Source organism: Epargyreus clarus, unplaced genomic scaffold (genome assembly GCF_041222505.1).
Source record: "Epargyreus clarus isolate Ecla_fem2 unplaced genomic scaffold, WU_Ecla_fem_2.2 ptg000002l, whole genome shotgun sequence".
In the NCBI taxonomy this organism is placed as follows: Eukaryota; Metazoa; Arthropoda; class Insecta; order Lepidoptera; family Hesperiidae; genus Epargyreus; species Epargyreus clarus.
In genome coordinates, this window is record NW_027332210.1 from 5,243,763 (window position 1) to 5,261,660 (window position 17,898).

General features: G+C 33.8%; 2 protein-coding genes across 2 annotated transcripts; one reads left to right on the top strand and one right to left on the bottom strand.

Annotated features, from left to right (window-relative positions):
- The first annotated feature begins 883 nt into the window (after positions 1 to 883).
- Positions 884 to 5,871, top strand: Tfb4 (transcription factor B4). Its single transcript, XM_073078621.1, has 9 exons — positions 884 to 1,034; positions 1,518 to 1,698; positions 2,053 to 2,151; positions 2,850 to 2,946; positions 3,593 to 3,709; positions 3,996 to 4,124; positions 4,837 to 4,972; positions 5,414 to 5,450; positions 5,752 to 5,871. Exons 1-9 carry the CDS (start codon positions 1,007 to 1,009, stop codon positions 5,813 to 5,815), a joined length of 888 nt encoding a protein of 295 aa, XP_072934722.1. The 5' UTR covers positions 884 to 1,006; the 3' UTR covers positions 5,816 to 5,871.
- A 6,436-nt stretch (positions 5,872 to 12,307) lies between these two features.
- On the bottom strand, positions 12,308 to 14,789 carry LOC140746476 (uncharacterized). The gene is made up of 2 exons (XM_073078631.1): positions 14,404 to 14,789; positions 12,308 to 13,103 (listed from the first exon to the last, which is right to left on the bottom strand). The coding sequence occupies exons 1-2, from the start codon at positions 14,593 to 14,595 to the stop codon at positions 12,933 to 12,935; spliced, it is 363 nt and encodes a 120-aa protein (XP_072934732.1). The 5' UTR covers positions 14,596 to 14,789; the 3' UTR covers positions 12,308 to 12,932.
- Positions 14,790 to 17,898: the final 3,109 nt, after the last annotated feature.

The following is a 17,898-nucleotide window of genomic DNA, read 5'->3' on the forward strand; positions in this document are numbered from 1 at the left end:
GTTTTCTTTAGAGCATCTAGCAAGAGATTTAATTTATATTTAATTTTCTAAGTAACATACATTAATGGCAGCCCTAATCTCTTGTGGCCAGTTACATAACCCTCAAACGCGCAGATCCATCACGCTTCGACGGGCGATCGCTTGACTCGTGCGCGTGATAAAGTAAGACAGTGATGGCTGTGGTATATTTTTATTCCCTTTATAGATGGTTTGGTTTCATGCATTACGGAAGTACTTACTATCGATATTAATTGGTTATGACATTTACTAAATGTCATATGCATCGTGGCCATGATTACATTATATCTTGGATCCTGAATATCCTGAATATTATATAATATCGATTAAAAATTTGATATTATATCTTCCAATCGAAAATTGAACACTTGAATGATATTGCATAGAATGTACTGGACAAGAAGTCACCTGGTCTACAATAAATAACAAAAGAGTATATATTTTTTCTCTAAAATTTTATATCAAACTCATTTTTATATACACATTTTTTTCAGATAATTATAACTGAACATTAGAATAAATGTCTTCCCATAAAATGACAGAACTTTTATATTTTTAACCCTTCTTATGAATATACCGACAAATATTTCAATTACCCGCTTTTATGGTAAAACGTCATATCCGTTATTATTTATTGCCATAATGCAGAATCGCAATCAACATCATAAGCGACGCCACAAAAGAATTGTAAATTCAAATACGTGCAGACTATGTCCTTATTCATTTTATCTGAGTAAGTTTAACAACAAATTATATTTTATTAAGGAACTATTAATGTGGCTGTAAGATTTTAAGTTATCTTGTGAAGTAACTGCCATCTTATTTTTATGTCAAAAATCTTTCACTGTCAATGTCTTATGTCAGTTCTGTTGTGACTGTTCGCTTCCTTTGAATCTTTCGATAAAATACTGTTTATAAACTCCAAACAATAAAAATAACAATTGCAAAGTAAAATATAACATTTGTAAATTAATTTCAAGACATCAATATGCAAACTAACGTAGGAGACGACGACGGTAAGATTCAAAACATAACCTATGAATTACATTCTTAAAACGTCTATAGTTTTTCAAAACTGTGTTAAAATAATATGCTAATTTAAAATTTGATCTCAGACCTTTTACCCTGACGAAACATGCATTTGTAGTAATATTATACACAGTCCTAAAATAAGTCCTTTAATTTACCTGCCACCCTATAAATAACATGTATGTGGAGGTGATAGATCCCTCTGTGGTTCGACTGCGGTAGCTCCACGACATATCTAATTCTACCTAATAATAGCAATGTTCAGTGCTGCTGTGTTTTGGTTTGAAGACTGTGATAAGGGAGACATACTTTACATACAACATAGCCAAATCTGTGGCTGACCTTATATAAGAAACGAATGTGATCTGAGATTGATTACAGTCCATGGACAGCAGTAGTCACTTATCATGAGGCCTGCATGCTTGTCTGCTACTTCTTTGTTATAAAGAAAAATCTCTCTTGAATTTCAGCCCCCTCAGACAGCAGCCTTCTAGTGATAATAGTAGACACAAACCCGAACCAGCGGTACATTACCGAGGACCCCAAAGTGTTAACCGGATGTCTTGATGCTGTCATAGCATTTGCAAACTCGCATCTAATGCAAAAATCTAGGAATGAACTTGCTGTGATTGGATGCCATTTTCATAAAAGGTACGTTAGATTATGTTAAATATGGAACTATATAATAATAAGTAAAGTAAGTTAGGTTAGAAATTGTAATCTTAAAATCAGTTGAATTTATAATCTAGTGATCCACATAGCTGAACAGTCTTTAGTTAGCAGTTTAGTCTCAGAACTTTGGACTGAGCCCAGAACTTACGTAAAGTCTGTTTTGCGTCTTGATAATATGAAAATAGAAAAAGACAGTGGAGTTATGAGTGAAAAATAATTTATAATGTATAATTATTTGCATGACTATTTACAAAAAAAAATATGAACATATAAATATTCTACAATAGGTTTTAGTTCAATGTTCTTATAGTTACTAATTTTTAATGATTACAGTGAATACTTGTACCCATCACCAGGAAAACCCTTAGACGTACGGCAGATAGATGGCCAGTATGAGTTATTTACCCTAGTTGAGAAGACTGTCAAAATGAGGTAATTAGAATATAATTGAATTAATTTTTATACAGCAGTTTTCACCACTGAAGGAAGTACATTATAAAAATTTGACCTGTCTACGTATTATGATTCAATAGATAAAGCGAAAAATATAGCGAAATAGTACTTGTTTTTATAGCGGCTACCATTAGGCATCTACTGTAAAAAATTCTAGTGTCTATCTATTGCAGTTCCAGAGATAGAGCCCTATGACAGATGGACAGACAGCGAAGTCTTAGTAATAGGGTTCCGTGTTTACCCTTTGGGTATGGAACCCTAAAAACGTGTGGTATCTGATTTCTGTTATGTTTTTTCTAATATACCCTATTAACAGTGGTGGACTTAGATCGTTGGAGGCCTGAGATTGAAAAGTTTTATGAGGCCAGGGTATGAAAATTGAATGAGTAACTCTTAAAGGTTGATTTAATTTTCAAGCTTTTTCAAGACATTCAATGCATTTCAATGATTTTTTGGTCCTGATGATGCGTTTTTTGTTTTGATAAATGCATATTTCATAGATTTTTGGCTCCAGGTGACCTTATTTTTTTGGACGATATACTGCCTTTTAGTTCGGAAGGGTTTCCAAATGTAACTCGGGGCAGATCGTCCCTGTCGCCTCCCCCTTAGTCTGCCAGTGCATATAAGTTTCCCTTTTTTTAAGCATTTACAAACACACATACATTTCATATTTGCAGGTTAGTTAATTTAATCAAAAGTCAACCACAGGAAGAGAAGCCAGGTGAATCGTTACTAGCTGGAGCTATTGCTATGGCCCTCTGTTACATTATGAGAGTAAGGTTTTCTTTTCCTTCACTGTAATATTTTCTACTCTAAAAATCACCCTATAACAGTTACGCCTTATTGAAACTAAAAAGCAAGAATTATTAGCAATCTAGTAACTTGTGATGAACTTTCTCTAAGGCGCTTAAACATCGTTAATCCTGAGGATGTTGATAAGGACAATGGTACAAAATTATTAAAATCGTGTATTGTCATCGGTTTTTGATAATTATTCAAAGTTTTGAATTAAACTGAATGTTCAAAGTGGATAGTAATCGTGTAATATGACTGATCTCAAAGATTCCGTTATTCTGTTACATACATACATACATACCACCTAAGCTAATAAAAGTGTGTTAAAAACAATTGAAATAAATACCAATGATATTCATATCATATACTGATCACAATTATTTCAAAGTAGAATGTAACAGCACCCAACACAGCTTTTATAATAAATATGTGTTGTGGTTTTATTTTCACAGTCAAATAATGTGTGGTTCTAACATCTTACATAATAATAACATAGATATTACTTAAACTCTTAAAACATGAACTTATCACAATGTAAACTTTAAGTTTGAACTATTTGGTCAACTTTGTTTATAAAAATTGAACAGTAATATTTAAAAATAATAATTAATCTATTTATTTCTAGATGCGTAAAGAAGCGTCACCAGGGCTTCGCATGTGCAGTCGCATCCTGGTCATAACGGGCAGCTCTGACACAGCAGCACAGTATATCAACTACATGAATGTCTTCTTTGCTGCACAGGTAAATATCTACGCTTAAAAAAGTAATTATTTGAGTTAGCTGAGGTTAACATTATTCGTTCCTGTTATGCCCTATGATAAAGTAAAAAATCAAGTACATTTATATTAAGAAAATGTCACAAATATGTAAGTTTTTATAATTTTCGATTTTTTCGAAAGTTTTCAAATTTTGTTACGCTTCGTTTTTATTAATATTTTTTTATATTTTTTTTCTATTATTATAGATGAAATATTTAATAAAATGATACACATTTGTAATATACAACTCTTATATATACATTTTACAGAAACAGCAAGTGTTGGTAGATGTGTGTTCGCTGGACAAAGACCTTAGTTTATTGCAACAGGGCTGTGATATCACTGGCGGACTGTACTTGAAGGTTCCCTGCTTGGAGGGCTTATTGCAGTATTTATTGGTAAGTTACGTAGTCATTATTTATTCGTTCGAAGTCATATATTAATTATTATGAACGTCACTTACATCTTAATACACATTTACTTATTAATAAAAGTAGTATAGCTCTGGAATTTTTTAGTTTGAAGATTAATTTTCTTTCATTTTTAATTTACCTTCAGATGGACTTTAAGTTAAAGCTTGTTACTAGAGTATAACGGTCATATAACTTGATTATCATGGTGATATAACTCGAGTATCATGGTCACATAATTCAAATATCACAGTCATATTACCTGATTACAGTCATTATTAGAGTATTACATGTATATTACTCGATCAAGATCAATAGCCAAGTACAACCCCAATCCCATTACCCGAGTACCATGATCACATCACCTTACTATCACGATCACATGATCCATATGTGTGTGTACATACCTAAGTATTACCGACCAAGATCGATACCCAAGTATAGTCCGCGCCAAACTTCCAGTCCGCTCTGAAGTTGCGAGCAGGTGTAGTCATACAATTTGCTATGGCGACGCGATTTGTTTCTATATTCAGAGCGGACTAATAGTTTTACGCGGACTATACCACAATCACATTCCCCGAGTATCACGATCACATTACCCGGGTATCACGATCACATTACCCGGGTATCACGATCACATTACCCTACTATCACGATCACGTCACCTTACTATCATGGTCACATGATCCATTTGTTACAGTGGGTGTTCCTGCCCGAAGCGAGCGAACGTCGGGAGTTAGTGCTCCCGGGGCGCGGGCGAGTGGACTATCGCGCCGCGTGCTTTTGTCATCGCGAGCTGCTGACTATTGGTTATGTGTGCTCCGTCTGTCTGTCTGGTATGTACACGACTTATAAGTAATGTTCCACTGGGACAATGTGATATCTTGTGATCTCTACACCTTTTTATAGCTCCTTGTAGTAAAGCTATTCTTGTGTTCCTGTAAAAGGATGTCAACATATGGCGACCATCTTATTCCTCGGAAGTGGCAACGCATCTGTAATCAGTTTCAGATAGAAAGCCTGTACCAAAATTATTACCGCATATGTTAGTCAGCCAGCATCCACTCCTTTCCTCTGAAAACTATCGAGCACAGAATTACACTAATAGCACCCTATAGCACCCCAACTTATTACCTTATAGACTTATTCACCTTTCCCAACTTTTAAATGTTTTATTTAGTTAAAACAAGAACAATTTGAACACTTAGTATAATATGGATAAACAATTTTAAAATTTCTTATTGCTTACTTTAATTTTTTAATTGTTTCTTTTACAGTATTCTGCAAATTCAGCCCTATATGCACAACTTGCCAGTAAGTAATCCTTTGTGAATAATAAAAATATCAATTAAATAATATATCGCAGTGATGATGGCATAGCAAGCAAGTGATAAAATCTGTCAATTCGGGTCGGGTTCACAGCTTGGATTTGTATTAGTGGGTTCAATTAAATTCCCTGAATTGGTCGAACCCAATGCTATTTAGCATTAAGTCCGCCGTTTGCACCACATTGTTTTTAACATGGTCAATAAAGAGTTAATAAATAAATATACCCAGGTTCTTCCTACACTGATATTATGTGGAGTCAAGTTATTGACAATATTTTTGTTTTCAGCACTGTCTTCAAAATTGGTGGTCCGCTTCCTGTCAAGAATAAGAAAAGGAAATTGAAAGTTTAGTTAAGAATTTTGTATTGTATATATCTCATGTGAATTATAGGGTTAAGCTTTGCATATTTTTGTGTTTTAATAAAATTCAATATCCTTCATAAATTTAGATCTCAAGGGCCTGTGGTCGATCTTAAGTGGGTCTTCCACACACAAATGAAAAAGAGATGGTAAACAAAATGTGTATGAAAGAGATCCCACCGCCGCAGGGCTTGATTATATTTTGCCCCAGAAAGCTCAGGGTTATTTTCTAAGATTTAAGACCCCTTATTATTTTCAACTGTTTTAATTCGGGAATAAAATATTGTGTATTACTTCCTATAATGTTTTTAAGCTTTCTAAATTGGCATGATAGTGTGAGCTTAAACAAAATATTGTAAAATCACTAATAGATAATGTTATTTATATTTTTAGATATACATGTAGATATTGTAGTTTGAGATTCTTTATTTCTCAGAAATTTATAAATTCAATCTGTCAAAAAATCAATAAATAAATTAGTTCTGTAAAATTGGCACCTTTTATTAAAATAAAATTTTTGACCAATCAAACAAATTCACAGGAAAATTTAACAATGCTTAAGCTGATAAGAAAATCTAGAACTAACAAAGATGCCGGCGATATGTTGACTTTTAATTATTTATTAAATGTCAAATCGTAATATAATGATAAGTGTTTGATAAAATATCAATACGACTGCAACTATAAATAACTGCATATTATCAGTTTGTTCCGTGGAAGAAAATGAAAAAGTCACTTAAAGAAATATTATCAGTCTTTATTCACATACAAACTTTATGTACAATTCATACACAACATAAAATACACCTAAATTTTGAAAAAATGCATTACAGCAGTCATATACATTTGGACACAATTATTTATTTACTTTCAATACCTGCATACACATGTTTTATATTAAGTTTACAAGTTACGCTTTAAAAACGTTAACTCAGGTAAGGTAACTTAAGGTAAGGTAAAACTGAGTACTTGAAATTGTACGATAATTTGGCAATATTAAATATATAAAAAGTCAATATTATATACGTACGTCATTTTCATGGCGTGGTTTATGATTTTTGTCAATGAAAAAAAAGAAAATTATTCCACTAATTAATTTTACTCAACTTACCGTACTCTTGTACGAGTACAGACTGCCTAAGATTATATCCCAATGCCACAATTTAGATGAAACTAACGACATCTCATATGTTAAAATCAGTTTAGTCTTTTGGCCTGCAGAGTTGCCCAAGTATAAGACTATATACGTTTACGCACTCGAAGAACAATATTCTCCGCAGTCGGGTAAAAAGTTTTAAAGTAATTATGGTAAATAACATAATTTGAAATAGGATTGAAGTCCTACTTAAGGTAGACCAGACCACAAATGCGTTGTTACAAATAAGAATTGGTGGATCGCTTGGGGTAAACATCTCTCCCTTACCACACTACATATTACTTTCATTTTAGACTTAAATTTACCCTTATACACAATATCTATACTACGTAGCCATACAAAACAAATCTTAACTTACTGATTGATCTAATTATTAATAATTAGATATAATCTCATATTTTAATATACTTATCACACAAGAACAAAAGATAATCACCGCTGATAAAACTAAAGATCACTAGGATAAGTAGATTTAATCATAACACTATATGCAAACGGGTATTAACACACATTATACAATTATATACATACTTAATGTTCAATACCTATTAATATTTACCTAGTAGTTGTTAGTAATATTATATTAGGATTTTTTTTTTGTGTACTTAAGGGTTTCATTTTACATTGAAAAGTATAAACTTCTTCTATATTTTATATAGAGCATAAATGAATAGCACAGGAGCATGCAATCCAGATCAACCGAAATAATTTTGTATCCTGACTTCAAAAAGATAATTTTTGACACTGATTATCGTGTAAAATAAAAAAAAACCTGAATTTAAAGTTTTTGTTGCACAAAATAGATGGGTACGTGACAAAACTAAGTATTTAAACTTTGCCTTATTCTGTTGTGATCTGATTACCCTAGTGTTGTCAACAGAACAAATAGGAACCATTTCATTATTCTTGTTAAATCATCATTACTTGTAAGTATTTTTGCAACCAAACCTTAATTTAGCACAAAATATATTTAGGCAACTGAATTATCAAAATTAACTACATATGGGTAAAGATAAACAGATAAGGTAATATGTTTTATCTGTGATGGTATAATCGTAACAGTTTAGTGTTTCTAAAGAAACAAATTATCAAATTCGTGACCTTACCGTAATGATTTTTTATCAATAAACTCATTTTAGGCGCCTTCTTATTGGTATAAGATAAGACCTACCATGTTTATATGTTATGTTTCTTAGATTTATTTATCTTTTAAGTCCTTTTTTACCCGACTGCCAAGGAAGGGTTATGTTTTTCGCGCGTATCTTGTATGTTTGTCTTTCTTTATTTGATCCGATCTAACAAACGGCTGGATGAATTTCAACAGTTAAGGTGTCATTATATTTGTTTCAATGACCCGAGTGTCCTTAGATAGGTGTTAGTAAAAAAAATCAAAATGGCGGATTTTTGGCGCGAAATAGTAACACATTTAAAAAAAAAAGTTAATCGAACCTATCGAGTAGGGTATCAAATGAAAGGAAATTAAACGGAGATTATAAAAACATATTTGTATATATATAAAACAGCAAGGTGACTGACTGACTGACTAACTAAATGACTTTTTCATTTTTCAGAAATCAACGTGCAGCTTAAACCAAGGACTTTACAGTTCTGAAATTTTGCACATAGGTTCTCTGTATAGCGTGAATAAGTACTAAGAAAGGCCTTTTGGAAATTCTACCCTTAAGAGGGTAAAATGGGGGAAAAAAGTTTTTTTGAAATCCTTTAATTTTGAAGCAACTAGTATAAAATTTTGTATTTGGCTTTCTGAATAGTAACAAGGACGCACTTATTTATCCCCCTCCGAAAAATCAACCCCATAGAGGGTAAAATAAGGGTTAAAAGTTCATTTGAACAATCGTCAATTTTGAAGCAAGCACTATGAAATTTTGTATCAGGCTTGTTGGATAAAAATAATGAAATTCTACCTCTAACGAGGTAAAATAACGACCGAAACTTTGAATTACTGAAGTTATATATTTTATAGACCGTGAATGGTGGATTTTTTCGCGAAATAGTAACACATTTTAAAAAAAGTTTACCAAACCTATCGAGTAGGGTGTCAAAATAAAGGAATTTAAGAGGAGATTACACGTATATTAAATAATATATCTTATATGTAAAATTCTCGTGTTAGTTACCGTACTCCTCCAAAACGGCTTCACTGTTTTTCACCAAATTTTATATACATATTCAGTAAGTCTGAGAATCGGCCACCCTCTATTTTTTTTACCCCTAAGTGATAAGAGTTGTTCACCCTTAACATTTTTTTATTTATATGGCAATAAAACGTTTGCCGAGTCAGCTAGTACATAGGGGGAGTCCGGGAGAGTTTAGCAGGTGGGAGATATTAGCCACTGCTCATAGAACCTTTGTAGAACTAGATATTGCGACGTTGGCAAATTTCTTAAACTCCATAGGCGCCCCCCACCTCGCTTACGCGATGCCGTTGCAATCGGCAGTTTGGTTTAGAAGTGAGAAATTATAATACGTTTTCGTGCCCGGTAAGTAAGTTTTTTCAATTTTTTATATTTGATTTCTATTGTTTACTGTGAATAAATTTCAGCACGTAATTTATATACATCGTAAGTGATAATATCCTAGTAACATTCACGGCAGACAGCTTGTACTTAGGTGTCATAGTTTTTTATAAAAAAATAATAACAGACAGCTTGGCGTGGGGTGGGAGACATTACCCCGGCGTTGGGAGGAGACCTTACCCAGGGTAATCTCTCCCGCTATCAGTCTCGTTTCTCCCGCAATATTTTTTTATTTTATTTCAGATAATCATCCAAAAAGCCTTTCAAATATAAGAAAAAAGAAACAGATAGAAACAGAAGTAATTTATATTTGTCAGTAATAAGAAATGCTTTAGGCGATATTGATAAGCAACAAGTTTATCCAAATCAGCTTTAATAAAAAAAGCGTTACTGATTTCTTTGAAAACCTCAAACCAACAAGATTTTGTCAAATTTGTGGAGCATTTTGTGAAATATTCCAACGCGTCTCTTCAAAATCGTGTTCTGTTTATCCTCGACAACCACGAAAGTCATGTCATTATTGATGTCGTGAAATACGCAAAATCAAATGTAGTAACTTTGCTGACTTTACCACCCCATTACATACATGTTTCCATTTATTCATCTTTCAAGACTAGATATAACTCAGCCATGAATAATTGGATGATAAGTAACCCAGGACGAACTGTTACGATCTACAATATACCCGGATTTGTAAGAACTATTATGTCGTAGACTATTAGCTAATCCAATATTTTGAGTGGATTTTGAAAAACTGGGATACACCCCATTAACCCCGACACCTTTACAGATGAAGACTTTTTATGCTACGCGGTAACAGATAGAGGAATGACTAGTGAACTGCAAGAGCAAGATGTTTCTTCGATTTCTTAACTTTTAGTAGCTGCAGAACTACCCCCAAATGTAACCACTATCGAATTACATTCAACATTTATTGTACAACGTCGATCAGAGCCTTCAACATCAGCATCAGTATTCATGAATGAAACGTCTAGTGCCAATTCACCATCAATTTTGGCCGAGGAGGAATCTGAATGTATATATATATATCAAAGATGCCCAAAGTACCTTGTTCGTGTCCTCATTTACTATGTAACATTATGTACCATGTTCTTATGATTCAATTTGTATTATGTAGAATTACAATATTTGTAGAATTACAATTTCCAATAATTATTTTGCCTATTTTTAAATCCGGGTAAAGGCTCCCTAGTTGGAGGGTCAAGTCTCCCACCCAGGCGGGAGATATTAGCCAAATGTCAATTTGGTAGAAATCGTTAATTACTCATAAACTATTAATAATGTATTAAACTTTCTTATAAGAAAATATAGATAAATAATGAGGCTTCAGATACAATTTATAGAAATAGCAATTTTGTAAGAATGGAAACATTTATGAGCATTTTAGTGGAGGGCGGGTCATCTCTCCCGGACTCCCCCTATATATTCGTATATACACATCGAGATGACTGTCTGACTAAATGAGTGAGTTGCTGTGCCAGAGATCAACGCAAAGGGAAACCGCTGAACTTAAGCGTGCTGGACTTTTATAAATAGGTTCTTTATATAGCTTAAATGAGCACTACGAGGATAAAATAGGATAATATTGTTTGAACGTCTTTTGTTTTTGAAGCAGACACCTACTATAAAACTTTGTATTTGGCTTTCTGGATAAAAATAATGAAATGCCTATTTCACTGCTTTTAGAAATTCTATTTCAGCATTTTTGGTGCAGTCGGGTTTTTAATTTTTTTAATTAATTATTATACACATTGCTTATTCAAATATCGATCTAGTTCGAAAATGTCGCTAATTACATTTTGTAATTAGTGCCAATAATAAAAGTCTTTTCTGTTTTGCCAACCTTGTAGACGGGCGGCAAACATTTGTGCCGGGCTTATTTTTTTGAGGACGGCTAAATTTTACAATAGCATTACAATTTTTTCATTGTGAGTAGTTTATATTTAGTATATTTCTTACAGCAGGAATACCTTTAGACAATAATTATGTCAAATAATTATTATTCTCTGAGTCTACAAATTTAATTGGCGCCCCAGACATCCTAACCCTACACTATGCCAGTGCATCACCAATAAAAACCCTTTTCACACAAATCCCCACAATGCAGTCTACTACGGATAGACTGCATGCCCATTATTTGTTTGGCTCATTCATAGATTAGTAAAGATACTTCGCCGCCTTAAAATTGAATGAAGCCACAAACGGCTTATTAGTAAGTTCTTTTTTTGAATTCTTGACAAATAAAAACATTTTTAGAGAAAAATTACGAATAAATAACTAATACTGCGTAATTTACATAATAAATAAATAATTATTTCAAATATTTTAGGGAAATTTTAGCACGGAGACGTGGCAAAACTTTTACGCAACTATTTCAATTCTCAAAACTGGTTACATTTTCTTGTTAGGAGTGAGTAATGTTTACTAATCTATGGGTTCATTACATAATATAGACATTCAAATCAGATACGTACCTACATTTCAGCTGCTGCCAAGCAAAAATTGAGTCCGTGAAAACGGAGTTTCATGAATTCGAAACTATCATGGGAATGAACTCTGTTATTAAAGCAGCCTGCGATCGTAATCATCTATATCACCTACGTCATTATATCGCGATTATGTAGCGATACTATGTCGACAACTTGCTTTTAACTTCTAAGGCACGGACAGATAATATATAGAATTGTAGATGTAAATAGAGATATGGATCGGTAAGTACCTACATTAGTATAGAACAATGGGATTGATACAATTGTTACAAATTTACAATACAGTAGTTAGTACGATATGATACTTGGAATAGATTTTATTGACGCGTGGACCATAAAGTTAGGCAGGTTATTTAAAACTTAAGACTTTATTGTATCTAAGCACAGTTATTTGAATCTAATAAAAAGTAATAACAAATCTACTACTATTATTATGACTACAGATTTTCCAATTTCATGAGCTTATGAATCTTATAATCTTCACGAATTATTATCATTAATGGAAGTATTATAATACTATGATATTTGCTATATGTTTCGTATACGAAATATGACTGCAAGTAGGTAGGTACTCTAAATAATTAACAAAATATTAAACTTTCTAGTGATTTAACATGAATTCATCTTTATAACGAGTTTAAAATATAACGATTGTTTTTAGTCGTTGTGAATAGTAACAGATGTTTACCTAAGTACTAGGATACGACACATCTGATAGTTCTTCAAAAAATGTTCTCAATAACGTGTGAAATCTACCAATTTGCACTTGGCCAACGCGGTGGACTATACCATAAGAATAAGAGGGCTTATTCTTAGAGGATCCGAGTCTAGCCGTTGGACAGTAATGGGTTAACGACAATATCTTAAAATACTTAGTATCTAATATTACCTAATTTTACCCAACGTTATGTTTTATCTATGATTTCGAAGGCGAGATCTATCTCTTCCTCCGGCGATGTTTGGTCGGCGCTGCTACGTCGGACAGCTTCTGTTTTCTTAGATTCAGTGAATGTGGTTTGGTTTGTTGGAGCATTGACGTGATACTCAACGTTCTTTTTTTCAACTGATTGGAGATTCTGGAAAGAATTACGATTCTGTATAAGTTAAAGTTGTAGAATTGTTTGAGATTCAACCGTAGCGGTATTAAAACCTTTTTTACGAGGCGGAAACCTTCAAAAGGTACCCGACGACGTGGGAGCGTCGCCGGGTTATGCTCAACACTTGTTGGAGAACTCCGGGATCTCTGACGGAACGCAACCGGAGTCCTCCAAGCGCGATGACCCGATCGGGCTCAGCCCCGGGGGAGCAGTTTTTCGCTCCTTAACACCATCTTCTGATATTCACGACGGTATATAATTACATAATTCGTTTCAATTTGGTATTCACGACGGTATACGACCACACATACTGCCGTCCTTCCCGGGGTAGCTTACTAGACGGTTCAAGCTCCCACTCTTCCCGCCCGCAACCCCGGAAACCCCCTTTTAGTCGCCGTAATTCCAGGGACAAGCGGTATTAACACCTACGATCCAGAAAGCACGTTTCTATAGGTCTTAAGCTTTCCTAAAATCCAAAGTCAAGTGCTTTAGTTCATCTGTGAACTTTGGGAGGGTGGTAAGTTTCAGAAATAGGACCACTTTTTCCGTTTAACTCAGTTATTGTAAAGTAGAAATAGAGTAGCAGTGGAGCTTTCAGAGGGTAGTAGTTAGTTGACATTGTAAGATGCATAATGATTTGCTAATTTATATTTAAGAAGCAGTAACTTAAATTGCTTGTTAACTTCCCTTAACCTTAGATTTACGTAGTAACTATTTATTAATCTGTGCTTAGATTCAGGTTAGAAAGCAAGGATGCAGAACAGATTATCGAACATAATTAATGTGAATACCTAGTTATTATACAGATAATTAAATAACCTAACCCAGGAAAAATAGGCCCTCTCGCTAACAGACAGAAACACACGGTAGACAGTGCTGAATCAAGTCTGTGGTCAGATTCCAGCGGGAGCCTAGGGTGGCAGTCCACTTGTCAAATCTCTTTATCCAATTTCAATGTCAAACATTTGGTCAAATTTCTTTTCGACGCATGCTCATTCCACTCGTGTAATCCTTCATCCTTCGTCCAAGATTTCTTTATAATTTGCGTAATTGGAATTTTTAAGCAGGATAGTTTTTGGCCTGGAAACGAGTTCTTCTAGCTGGAAAAATCTTTGATCAATTGCTAGTAAATTGGAAGACATCCAACTTTTTTGATCAAATGTACATTGGATAAAGATATTTGACGAGTGAAATACTACCCTTATATGGTATAGGGGGGTAAGGGGTCCGGAGTATCTTCATACTCATACTAGAACTTGACTTCTCAAGTTGTGCTTACCTCTCCATAAAGCTCCAACGACAGAGAATTTCGTTTCCGATTGGCCTGTCGCATTCTTCCAGACCTGGAGATGGACAGCTTCCGCCTGCCGTCCAGCGGCGGCGTGAAGTCCTTATCCTCTTCTGGTTCCTCGTAGCGAGAGTTTTTCCTCCGTTCCGTCGTATTAAAGATGGATTTGATAAATTTTGCCATTTTTTTTAAGTTTTATTTGACTTGTTTGTTGTTAAGTTTCTTCTTCGGTTAGAAGTTAGTTTCTGTGCAGTTATGCAGTAGTGTAGGTGTTACCTGCTCATGGTAAGTTATCTGCAAAGAAAATAGTTTTATTAATAAATAATTATTTTTGTTTATATTTGTTTGTATACTGAATTTCTTAACTTCGTTTGAGGCTTTTTATGATAGTTTGTGTATTTTACGAATAATTATATAAATAGTAGTAGTATCTCAGCCCGGCCGGCATTTTTGTAGTATTGCGATTAAGCAAATATTTCACAAATTACAAGTAATTTAATAGCGAATGACCTGCTGTGTTAGTGTATTTTCTTTTGAAGTATAGTTTTATAAGGGAAACTGCCATCACGGATAGCAACGCATCTGTGGCCAACCTTAAGTAGGTACTTACACTTCAGTATCAATCATGTAGGTAATCTTTACTAATATTATAAAGAGGAAAACTTTGTTTGTTTGATTGTAATGAATAGGCTCAAAAACTACTGGACCGATTTTAAAAATTCTTTCACCATTCGAAAGCTACATTATCCAGGAGTAACATAGGCTATATTTTATATGAAATATATTTGATAAATACATATTTGATTGAGGCGGTACAAAGTTTGCCGGGTCCGCTAGTAATTAATAATGTTTCTAAAATTTGACGAATATGGACCCCTAATAGGTATGATTTTTTATCGACGAGTTCTTTTTAACATATTTATTAAAAACGTGAGTTCATTACAGGTATAAGTAGAAATAGGTTTTAATATCAATATAATGATATCTTATCTGATATTATCTTGATGGATACGTTCAGATACCTATCATTAAATTACCCACGTACATATAACGAAGTTAAATTAAGATTTAATATTAAAATACAATTTAAGTCAAATTTTCGTATCAGTAGCTATCATGCAGGAACCTACTTTAAAATCATGTTTACATCTGCCTATGAATGTTGAAAAATTCATAATATTCAAACAAGTTTAGTGATTGTTATTTTTGCAATTATATTTAGTAAATACAGTAAAAAAAATAACGTTTGCTATAAGTATACCTAATATACGCTAAGAGATGCGTAGATATAGTTATCTATATAATGCAAGAGGTTCTAATTAGTTAATTATCCAATGCATTATCGGCTTAGCAGACTAGCTACTTTTACCATCGCGTTTAATCGACTGCATCTATACTGCATCACGTTTTGGCGACTTGAATTCGATAGCGGTATCGAAAACACTAGTTTTAGCGACTGCATTGGTGTTGCATTGCGTTTTTCGTTCTGCGAAAGTAGCTGCGACTGGCGATCATACGTGTGCGGGGTGAAGGTTTGTTCGCATTGATTCGGTTGCATCCAGCTTCCGAATAACATCTAAATCTTCCATCACCGATGCTAAAATTAGCATATAGACACATGTAATATTAGTTATTTATGTGTAAGGAAGAATACGCAAATAGTGTGGAAGTAGTATTAAACTCGTCAGTCAACAAATAATTGAGTATGAATATTACTGAGGTTTCTAATAAAATTAAATAATTTAAGTTTAAAGATACATTCGCATGTTAAAAATGTTATATGCTATATATATGTTATATGTTAAAAATGTTATATCTTGCATGTTTATAAAAAAAAAACATAATATGAAGTTTTATTTAAGTGCAAATACCTATAGGTAAATGCAAATGTCACTAGAAATCAATCAATATTATAATGAAGTGGTCACCGTCGTTAGTACATCAGGTAGTTTATATTTGGAGTTAATCATATAACCATGATCAGCAGCGACTACTTAAAATTTTCCTATTTTCACACAAAAAAGAAATATGGCTAGATATCGGTTCTTTCCATTAGCACTAATTCACGTATCACTCGCCTGATCGATGAAACCCATAAACACTAAAATTAGGTACATACATATACAAAGCAATAATTACCTGCCTTATTACTCCTTCCTTGATAACTCCAACACTCACTTGTCAAATGATAACACGTGTGGAATAATTTGCAAGCGATAACTCACTGCATTGTGTTTGCAAATTTCCTACTATTTACCATATCCATTTGATAAGGCGCGATAGTTTATCATTCGATATCGAGTTTTTATGATAATGATATAGATAATCATAACGGTTAATGATTATGTTTACTGTAAGCTTTTGATTTGATACTGCTCTGATTACACGAAAGGAGTGTAATGCAAATTGTTGCAACGCATTATTATATCTCCATTTTGCTTTATCGACATGGGTAAATAGCGTGAAGGTCGTGTAAAAATTGCATTAGACTAGTTAAAAACGTTGCTTGGTCTTATCGCCTAATTATCTTAAAACAATCCTTGAATAACCAACGCGGTTATAATAGGCATCCGTATGAATCTTATGCACCGTTTACTGTTTGTGAAACTGGGTGCCAATTTGGAGTAGTCTGATTTTTAGGCTTTCATGCTGTAACCACAAATACGAACTTCTAACTTCTGCATGTTTTTTTGCTGAGGTCTCCCGACAACTGGAAAGGCCTGGAGTAGGTACACTCCACCATACTGATGCAATGCAAACTAGTGAAGGAAGAATAGTTAAACCCTATAGATATAATAGAAATTAATTATCAATCTACTATATAGCCTAACATTTGCCTTTTTTATAATGTATATACCTACGTAGAATATGAAGTTACGATTTCGCGCCAGATTGAAAGTAAAATCGATACATAATCCGACTGAGATAGTAAAGAGCGGAGAATAATGAAGTGGATGTTTCCTGTTTAAGAGCGCTTGTCCACCGCTCCGAGAACGAGATGACGGCGTCGAAGTAGCGGTACGTATACCTACATTTGTTATAGCCGCGTGTCCACCGCATGTCCGTCATGTCATATTAAAGTCGGCCCGAATAAATCTCGTTCTCGGTGACGGCAGCGGTGGACAAATACCCTAACTCGAAACTTCGTGGCGCTTGCGTATACTATACGATTTATTTATCGACAAATCAAGATTAATTAAGTGGACAGTTCTAAGTTTATTTGTAAGTAGTAGTCGGCGTAACAGTCCACTTGATATCAAGTGGCCATTGCCGCCCATATTTATGTAAAGGAATATTAAACATTATAGTAAGTAATACACTGTTATGCATTATCTTGTGTCGCTTCTGCACCATAATTAAACGACTTGCGAAGCTCTTCCTCAGATACGCAGTTCGGATCCCAGGCACGTACATCTAATTTTCCTAATTTATGGCCGTATTACAAAATTTATTGTCACACGAATGTTACGAGAAAACCCGCACGAC

Bases quoted from the DNA above. Each gene is read 5' to 3' on its own strand.
- LOC140746476 (XM_073078631.1), bottom strand. From the start codon at position 14,595: ATGGCAAAATTTATCAAATCCATCTTTAATACGACGGAACGGAGGAAA. The intron at 13,104-14,403 runs GTAAGCACAACT...AATTCTTTCCAG, and splicing joins CGTTGGAGCTTTATGGAGAG to AATCTCCAATCAGTTGAAAA.
- Tfb4 (XM_073078621.1), top strand. From the start codon at position 1,007: ATGCAAACTAACGTAGGAGACGACGACG. The intron at 2,152-2,849 runs GTAATTAGAATA...TCATATTTGCAG, and splicing joins GAGAAGACTGTCAAAATGAG to GTTAGTTAATTTAATCAAAA. The intron at 4,125-4,836 runs GTAAGTTACGTA...CATTTGTTACAG, and splicing joins GCTTATTGCAGTATTTATTG to TGGGTGTTCCTGCCCGAAGC.